Source organism: Sardina pilchardus, chromosome 4 (assembly GCF_963854185.1).
Source record: "Sardina pilchardus chromosome 4, fSarPil1.1, whole genome shotgun sequence".
Taxonomy (NCBI): domain Eukaryota; kingdom Metazoa; phylum Chordata; class Actinopteri; order Clupeiformes; family Clupeidae; genus Sardina; species Sardina pilchardus.
In genome coordinates, this window is record NC_084997.1 from 8,395,032 (window position 1) to 8,404,862 (window position 9,831).

At 48.7% G+C, this 9,831-nt stretch overlaps 1 protein-coding gene across 1 annotated transcript in view; it reads left to right on the plus strand.

Moving 5' to 3' along the window:
- fign (fidgetin) overlaps positions 1–9,215 on the plus strand; it is a 32,740-nt gene extending 23,525 nt beyond the window's left edge. The window contains exon 3 of the mRNA XM_062533397.1: positions 7,009–9,215. Coding sequence (XP_062389381.1) covers positions 7,009–9,215 — 2,207 coding nt within the window. The remainder of the gene's footprint in view (positions 1–7,008) is intronic.
- The last annotated feature ends 616 nt before the right edge of the window (positions 9,216–9,831 follow it).

The following is a 9,831-nucleotide window of genomic DNA, read 5'->3' on the forward strand; positions in this document are numbered from 1 at the left end:
TCGCGGGCAGGAGCATCGTATCAGAGGAGGAGGCAGCTGCTTTGAAAGGCGTAATCGGTGTTTACTAGATTGAAATGATTACAGCTCTGTCACAGCGAGCTTTCGACTGTGTCTTCCCTGAGAACAGCATCATGAATATTACCGTGATTTACAAAGAGTGGCCTTGTCACGGGGAAATTGACTGCTTGACTGACAGGCCAACTACATTAAAGATAAGTGCGCCGTATAAATTTACACTCGCCCCTCTGTCTCTCACGGTCGGTCTGTCTCGCCCTCTGCTTTGCATGGATTGACTTGCGTTTGTGCTCCCCTCGCTACCCCCACCTATCCTTTGTTTCTGTTTTTGTTTGAGGGATTTTTTCTCCCCCTTCCTTTGTCGGCTCTCACCAGCTGATTGGAAGCATCTCAACATTCAACTCTATTCCTGGTGGACACTGCACCTTGAAATATGCACAGTGGATGTGTTCATTTTGACAACGGTCAATATGAATTGAATGGATATATATCAGTCTTTTTAGGCTCCATGGAGAAGAATTATTTCAGTGTCAGTGTCTGGATCTGTGAAGTACCATTATATATCCTGAACGTGTGTATTATATCCATACAACAGATACTGATATTCTGAGTCAGATCTGACACACAGCCACATAATGTGTTCATTTGGGTTGGAAGTAAGACACCCAGATCAGTGCTGAACACTACAGGAGTGAATTGCACATGTAGATATGTGGACAGTGCACATGGAAGCTGAGTGTTCACAGCTGAGTGCCCCTGGCTTGGCTCCATTGTGCTGCCCAAAGAGTCTTCAGAGACGTGGCTGAGCTCAAACCCAGAGGGAGATGGGAGTTAGAATCCCCACCACCACCGGGCTCATCAGAGGGGGCTAGCAGTGTAGCACTGGGATGATGCAAGCCTTTTAGCTAATGTGGAAAATACACCACAGGGCAGATCAATCCAACACAGGTGTAGTAGACAGGGTGGAGTGTTTAAAAAATAACAAAGGAGTAAAATATTACTTGTCTAAAGTTGTTCACAATCAAGTAAAATGGTACTGGTACTTCAGAGTGGAGTGGCTAGGAGTGGCCTTCACACTACTAAAACATAGATTGATGTTCCTCGACGCCACAGATACTGTATAGCGTACTGAAAATGGACTTGTAGCTCAGGCCTCCATCATCGCTATGTAGATGTTTCAGTTGACACCCCACCCCTTTCTGTTGCTACCTTTGCTAATTTCAGACATTCACACGCTGTGCACCTTGAGTAACATACTGGGCCTGTGAGCTTGAAGCAGGTCTGAATGAGGCGCCTTTGGCACATTCGTATTACTCTTATTACAAGCATTGGTTCAGTTACAGGTTTCTCTCTCGCACACACTTCCTGACTCTCTCACTCGCTCCCTTTCAAGTTCAGACAATTAACCAAAACACTAACGATGTGGACTCCTGTTTTGTCTTTGACATGCATTTGGGGGTAATTAGTTGATTAATCTTGTTTAGAGCTCTTAATTCAATTTAATTAGGCAAGAGTGACAGTGCAGGTTTGTGGCGTTGCCAAGCATTGATGGTCAGGTGGTCATTCTGTTTGTGTTTATGTGTTTGTCTGGAAGAGAAGCACTGTCACTTTCAGTCCTTAGTATCGCTCCCAGCCCTCTGACAGCGTGTGACAAGGCTGTGCAGCCAAACGTAAAGAGCAGCTAGTCAGGGAGGCAGTAAAAGGGACATTGACTGATTGACTGATTTTGTTTCAAATGAGGGGCTAAATGACGGCTTCCGGCTTAAAGCGATCATCCGAATGACTAATATATGGATCCTCAAATTGAGTTTAAGCGGGTTTTAAGTTGATATGCGAGATGAATGGGCCTCAGTTGCCATAACGATTACCACTACAGATTGAATTAGAATCACACCAGCCTGCCGGTAGGCAGCAGAGTGGAGAGCCTGTGCGAGGAGGGTGAAAGAGCGGAAACACTGCAGTTGTAGATTATTAGAAGAATATGAACTTGTTTTTATTTATAAGCGTAATTAATGTCTGTCCCCGGTATTTGCATGGTTGTCATAGCGAGCCCCTGTCTGAGAGTCTGAGTGTGTGTGTGGTGTTTGTGTGTGCGGGTGTGAGTGCAGCATGAAAGCAGAAGCTCTCGTAATTATGTTTACATCCACAGATGAAAATCCCGGGCCTGTAATGATCAGTAATTATAAATATTTTTCAAGCTTTTTCTCCGGCTTCGGCGGAGGCCATTGTGTTGTAGTGGGGAGAGAGGGAGAGCAGTGCGTGGCGCTTAATTATGACATTGCGCACGACTAAATCCAGCAGCCTGCCTCAGCCCTGCAAACACTTCGGCGGCATAATCATGCTCAAGACTGACTTTAAAGAGCTCATTACAGTTAGTTTTCTAAAGAGCGCTGTATTAAACACAGTTACCTAATAAGCATCTTTGGTGGTGCAAATTGCTGAAAATGGTAATGAGCCTGATTAGACGGCGTTTCAATTAGGACGGCTAGCCTCAGTCCAAACACATACAGCCCTGTCCAACAAAAAAAAAAGAGTTTAAGGGGAGAGTAGTGGGGGGAGGGTATATCAGGAGCCTTGATGCAAGGGAATCCTGCTAGAAGCCAGTACATTGGTGGAAGGAAGTGCACACACACACACACACACACACACATGCAATCTCCCAAATACACACACACACACACACACAGACACACAGACACACAGACACACACACACACCTACAGAGAAAAAAAGAAGGGAACTGCTCGGCCACCTCTGTGCTTCCTTTCAGGAGCCCAGTAATGAATAGAGAATTGTGCGAGCGGCAGTCCAATTTACGCACTGGGAAATTGGATGGACAGAGTGGAGGCCCAGTTCTGTTTGCTTAAAAACGGCCAAGGCTACCAAGATTAATAGTTCCCAAAAAGGTCAGCGTCTGTGTTTCATTGCTGATGATCACAGTACCAGAAATTAAACACCATGCAATATCAATGGGCCTCAAATTGCCTCCTGTTGTTGGCACAAGCCTCATAATGATCCTTTAAAAATGAATTTCTATAGCTCTCTGTTGAAGTCTTTACATTAGGCTAATATTTATGTTGCGGTCATCATGAGATGGCCACTGCAGAGATGGTTGCTTTTTGTGGTTAAATAATAGGGACTTGCAGAGATTGATACAGCTCAATCACAGTTACTGTAGGTACAGTAGGTGCTTACTGTTTGTTTGTAGCTGTCATTGTAAATAAGGTAAACATTTCCTACTCTCCTTTGCATATTACTAACTTACTTTGCATACTAACTTTGAGCTGGGAATCTGTGTCTCCAAGAGAATTTAACAGGGTTTTAGCAAGGCCCAATATATAAAGGAATAGGAATATATTTGACTTCCTGCTCATAGTATAGCCATTCTTGAATGCAAAGGCTTACGGATTAAGTAGCACACAGATGCAGAACTGGATGCTGGTATGACGTGTTAATCAGTGGAAATTTGAGGTCGGGCCTCAGACTGTCAGCAAATGTTTGCCTAGTTGTGCTCTTTGCAACCGCAATGGATGTAACAAAAAGCAAGAAATATGTTCTATACATTTTATACCGGAGCAGGTGTGTGTCCCTTCAAGTGACAAAAACTTTTTCCTACAAGGGAAGACTTATGACACAATACAAAATGCCAAATATCAAAGACACTTTATCAAGGTTTATGGTGTGGTAATGCAATCACTTGAATTTGTAGGGCAAAAATGTCAATCGATATGAATTACTATAAATCAATATCCAGATTTGACTGATATTTACTCAAATCCTATGGTTGGTACAATCATTACTGGTTAGGCCAGATAAGAATGAATTGCACACTGCCAAATGGTATTGTTGTCTTTCCCCTGATTTCATCCATTTTTCCCTACACATTTGTTTTCGCAAACTGTGTGTGCTTCCGTGTGTGTGTGTGTATAGTGTGTGTTTGTGTGTGTGCAAGTGTTCTGCCACAAAGCTAGTTAAGTCAGTTCAGGAGGAGAGCGCCATGTTTAATCCCCAGCTTTGATTTATGAGAGTTTGAAGCAGTCCCTGTAAGTGATTCATCTCATGCTGTCCTTCTCCTGAGAAGAGGCGCGGCTCTCCTGACCACTGCACCTCCCCTATAGTTCAGCAGCCTCGCTCACTGTATTTAAATCATTTCCCTCCTCTAGCTTTGTTCCCGTTTCATTAAATATCCGAGGCGTTGCGCGTCGGAGCCGCTCTTGTGTAGGCACTCTTCGCTAGGAGCACCACTACTACAGTATAGCGCTGGCCAAAGTGGCACATTATGCAGATGGAATTCAAACAGGAGAAGAAGTAGGGTTTTTTTTTTGTTCGCGCCGTGCTGAGGCTGTCGTGTGCAAATGACGAGGAGTTGCACGGCTCTTTTCTTCTACATGTTTTCATCATCATGTTTTTTTTTTGTGTGTGTTATTTCTTTATTTGTTTTTTTTTGCTTATTAACCAAATCCGCGCTGACGACCTATCTGGTGGAAAGGCAGGGCTTCCCTTTTTAGCACGGCAAGGATGTTACGAATGACATCTCACTTCTGTTGCTAAGTACTTCACACTGTGATTTGTGAAGTTGTTAAATTGCTCAAAGCTGGATTTTTATCCCTTTGTTAGTGCTGAGGAGCATTCATAAAGCCCATTAAAATGAAAGACTGGAACATTGTTTAAATCCCCTTTCCTATGAACAGTGTGAAGGATTTTTCAACCCCTCACTCTGAGAAAAAAAAAAAATAGTGAAAAATCCTCCTATGTTGCAGTACATGGTGCCACCCACATCCTTTCGCGAGCCCGTTTCAGGGTTGGGGTTAATATATAAGGGAAGGCTAAAAGATGACTAATGTAATAAAGCAGGCACAGAGAGACGTGAGGGAAGAGACGACTGGCTTTTATTTACTGAATTCACAAGGCAATCACTGGCACTCTCCTAAGCAATTACTGTGTGAACGCTATTTACAACACAATGCAGACTACAGCCGGCGTGTAGGGAATCAGAGTTGTCCCTAAAGATCACAAAAGGAAAGGCCGTGTTGGCAATTGTCTGCTGTGTCTTGTTTAGAGGACTTGTATAGTCTCCATTGTATGGATTTATAAGGTTGTATATAATCTAAAAACACAACTGAAATGCATGCAGAAGAGAATATTGTTTGTTCCAAGTGTCAGAGTTGATTTTTGTAATTGTGACATATTTACACCACTGCCAGAGAAAGGTCTCATTTCATTTTTTTTTAACATGTTGTTTATTATTTCTATTATTTTATGTGTTTTTTTCCTTTTCATTAGTATTTAGCTGCCATTTCTGTGGCTTGGCTGAGTTCTTTGTCTTGAGCTTTCCTTAATCATTAGCCGGCTAGCCTGTCATCCGTGCCAGCCATTGCACGGATCTCTTTGACTAAAACCTTGTAAATTAACACAATTAGCGCAGCATCATCCTGCTAATTAGCCGCGGGTGTCTGCTATGGCTGCCGCGCTAGCAAATGGAAGGGAGTGGGGGTGGGAGGGGGTCACGAGGGAGATGGCAAGGAGAGAGGAGCTCATCTGAGGGTTTGGCCATGTGTGTATGTGTGTGTGTTTTCAAAAGGGTGAGCTGTGAGGCTATGCCCTTAACTTCAAGCGCACTGCTTAAATAAACACTAGAGCCGAAGATGAATCATTCCCATTTATTAGCATGTATGTGCTCACGCTCTTCTCCTAAGCAACATACTCTTTACTTTACACTGAATGGATCCTTAGTTTTGCAGTTCATACACCTGCAGTGAACCTGCAGTCGTTTTTTTTTTCTTTTTTGTTGCAGCATGTGTGGGGGATTTGTGAAAAGGGGGGTTGTGTAGATAGTCGAGACAGATCAGATGTGGAAACATAAAGCGTGTGCCAGTGCGGTTTGACCTGTATTATCCATGTCAGCTTTAAGACGAGGAAGCCAGGCTTAAGGAAAACACTGGTTTAGATACAGTAATGTGCCTGTAGGCTAACAGAGCGCCGCACCTTTGTTGTCAGTAGTGATCATGGTCCCCACTGTGTGTGTGTGTGTGTGTGTGTATGTGTGTGTGTGTGTGTGTGTGTGTGTGTGTGTATGTGTGTGTGTGTGTTTCAAAGCAACCATTACATCAGTCTGTTCTTGAGTAAATGTCTCTTTGATAATCCCATGCTGAGTCTAAGATGACAGCATATGTAACTACTTGTGTTTGCAGATGGAGTTTAGGATTAAGCTTGATAGTGGCTTTTGAGCCCCAGAGGCAATGAGAAAAGAGGGACTGGAGAGGCAGACAGTGAAAGAGAACCAGGGAGGGGGAGGCAGAGAGAGAGAGAGAGAGAGAGAGAATAAAGCAAGGACAGGGAGAGAGCAGGGAGGGAGCAAGAGAGAGGAAGAGAGAGAGAGAGAGAGAGAGAAGACAAGCGAGGCATGTTTTTTTCCTCCTCCCTCCCTCCCTCCCTCTCACCCTGTTCGCCAGGAAGCAGGAGGCAGGCACAGGGGCTGTTGTAATTCACGCCGAGCTGTGGGGTTTGTGTGATGAAAGCAACGGAGCGCTGCCAGGGAGATTGCTTTGCTGCACTCCTCCAAGCAGATTTGAAACTGTCTAGGACTGCCTTTAGATGAGAGTTGGATTATAGAGTGACCTGCGATGTCTGTGTCAGTCCGCTCCTGAGCTGGGTGCATTATACTGTGCTAACCAGGTGCCGGGGCCCAAATCCATGCTGCTCCTATGATGCAGACTGTCAGCAGCACCTATGATATGTCGCTTGGTATGGAGGGGGAAGGATTTAGCATGAAAGAGGCTGTATTTTGTGGCTTTCAGTAAAGTTTTCTGTCTCGTTTTTAAGGTCCAAGTCTTATGTTGCCAGTGTTGATTCTGCCTTCTTCGGATTTTCTACCTCTAATACCGTACTGATTTTAACCTGGTGTCTTCATATTTTAACGCAGTATCTCTCTCTTTGTCTGTTCTGTTTGTCTGTGTGTTTGTTGTGTGGTGTTTTGTTGCCGTGGCTGTCCAGGCTTAAAGATGCAGTGGACCCCAGAGCATGCCCAGTGGGCGGAACAGCACTTTGACATCTCCTCCACCACCCGCTCCCCGGCACACAAGGCGGAGGCCTACCGGGGCCACCTGCAGAGGACGTACCAGTACGCCTGGGCCAACGATGACATCTCCGCCCTGACCGCCTCCAACCTCCTGAAGAAGTACGCCGAGAAGTACTCGGGCATCCTGGAGGGCCCCAACGAGAGGGGCCTGCTGTGCACCTACGGCGACGGCTCGGCGCCCGTCGGCCTCCTGAACGGCCGCAAGTCGGAGAGCGACTGGCAGGACGGCATCTACCCCATGAGCTGCGCGGCCGACGTCATCGCGGCGAGCAAAGCTGGTGCCACGGTGGAGGTGTCGGTGGGCAGCTCGGTGGGCTCGGGGACGGGCAGCAGCCTGGCGGAGCCCAGCTACGCCAGCAGCAACTGCGCCGGAGGCGGCCACACGCCGGGCGGTCTGCACGGCGCCTCCGGGCCGGCACAGGACTTCACCAGTGGCTACAACGGCTCCTACCTGCACTCCAGCTACAGCGGCCAGAGCACGCCTGGCCTGCCCTCGCCACACCCGTCACCCCTGCACAGCGCTGGGCTCTTACAGCCCCCGCCGCCCCCGCCGCCTCCTCCCCCACCCACACTAGTGCCCAGCTACAACGCCGGCTCCCCGAACCTGTCCAGCTACAGCTACCCCGCAGCAGGGTACCCTCCACAGACTCCCGTGGCGGGTTATAGTCCAGGGGGAGGGCCTCCACCTCCCCCATCCGCGTACCTGCCGTCGGGCATCGCGGCCCCCACTCCCTTACCGCCATCCACTTTACCCGGCTACACCTACCAGTCGCACAGCCATGCGCCGATCGCCCCCACCCCTCTCAACGGCAGCTCGGCCAACTCGCTGAAGAGGAAAGCGTTCTACATGACGGGCCAGGGCGACATGGACTCGGCTTATGGAAATTTCAGCTACAGCCAGCAGCAGCAGCAGCAGCAACAGCGCTCCACCCAGAGCCCCATGTACCGAATGCCTGACAGCAGCATCGCTGACTCAAGCAGAGGGAACGGATTTGACAGAAACGCTGAGGCGTCATCTTTGGCGTTTAAGCCCACCAAGCAGTCGATGTCCTCGGATCAGCAGAGGAAGTTCAGCGGGCAGTCGGCCGGCTCGCGTGCGCTCACCCCCCCGTCGTCCTACGGCTCGGGCAAATCGTTCGGCAAGTTCAGCGAGGAGCACAGGCAGCACCTCGGCCACTCGGGCGGCGGCGGTAACGGCACCTCGTCCGCACATCCGGCCGAGGAGCAGCTGAAGAACAGCGACGCCAGCCTGGTGGAGCTGGTCACCACCGAAGTCCTCCAGCAGGGCATGCCACCTGTCGACTGGAGCGACATCGCCGGCCTGGACCTGGCCAAGGCCACCCTTAAGGACGAGGTGCTGTGGCCCCTGCTGCGGCCGGACATGTTCAGCGGCCTGGGCGCGCTGCCTCGCACCGTCCTGCTCTTCGGGCCGCAGGGGAGCGGCCGGACGCTGCTGGCCCGCTGCGTGGCCAGCCAGATGGGCGCAGCCTTCCTGCAGCTCAGCGGCCAGGCGCTGGCCACCAAGTGGGTGTCGGAGGGCGACAAGATCGTGCAGGCCTCCTTCCTGGTGGCGCAGTGCCGGCAGCCGGCCGTGGTGTTCGTGAGCGAGGTGGAGCTGCTCTTGTCGGGCCAGCTCGCCGAGGAGAGCCCCGTCCAGCGCGTGCGGAGCGAGCTCCTCCTGCAGCTGGACGGCCTGCTGTCGGCGGCGGCCGACGAGCAGGTGCTGGTGGTCTGCTCCAGCAGCAAGCCGGAGGAGATCGACGAGCCGCTGCGGAGGTATTTCATGAAGCGGCTGCTGGTGCCGCTGCCGGACGCCGGCGCCCGCCACCAGATCATCAGCCAGCTGCTGGCCCAGCACAACTACTGCCTCAGCGACAAGGAGGTGGCCCTGCTCGTCCAGCGGACCGAGAGCTTCTCCGGGCTGGACGTGGCGCGCCTGTGCCAGGAGGCGGTCATCGGCCCGCTGCACGGCATGGCCGGCTCGGACTTCTTGCCGGGTCAGGTGAGGCCCGTCTCGTACCAGGACTTTGAGAACGTCTTTTGCAAAATTCAGCCCAGCATATCACAAAAAGAACTTGACACATACACTGAATGGAATAAAATGTTTGGCTGTTGTCAATGAGAAAAATTAATCGAAAAGTGAGAAAAAAAAACATGTTGAAAAGAAGGTAAGCCTTTTAAAAGATGGATGCGTTTCAGAATTATTTTGTGGTAAACGTTCAGTTTTGAAGGGGGGACACAAATACATACTAGTAACCCAAACCACAAAGACATTAAAAGACACTTGAATTAAGACTTGAAAAGACGCAGAGCCGCGCTTTAGTCATTGTCTGGCAATCTGCACAAAACACAGCAGAGAAATACTGTTTGATGCTCCACACTGCTGAAGCCAAGCCTCACCTGCCCATGGTGCACTGTAAGTAAGTTGACTTAAAGGGGAAGGAAATCTTTATTTGCTCTTTTTTTGTGTGTATATATCATTCTGCTGTTTTTTTATTCTGTTGCTATCAAGTGCCTGAAGTGGTGCTTTATCATTTTGTATTTCCTTTTTTTTTTGCCTCACAATCAACATTGGTGGCACGTGCTAATATAGAAAGCTTTAAGATGAGACTAAAACAACAACACAGCTCTGCTTTGTCCTCTTTGTTTTCATACGAAACTACAACAACAACAACAGTATTCCTCAATCATGTCCGTCTCACAGTGTATGTGGACAGGAGAAAAAAAAAGTCCATGCG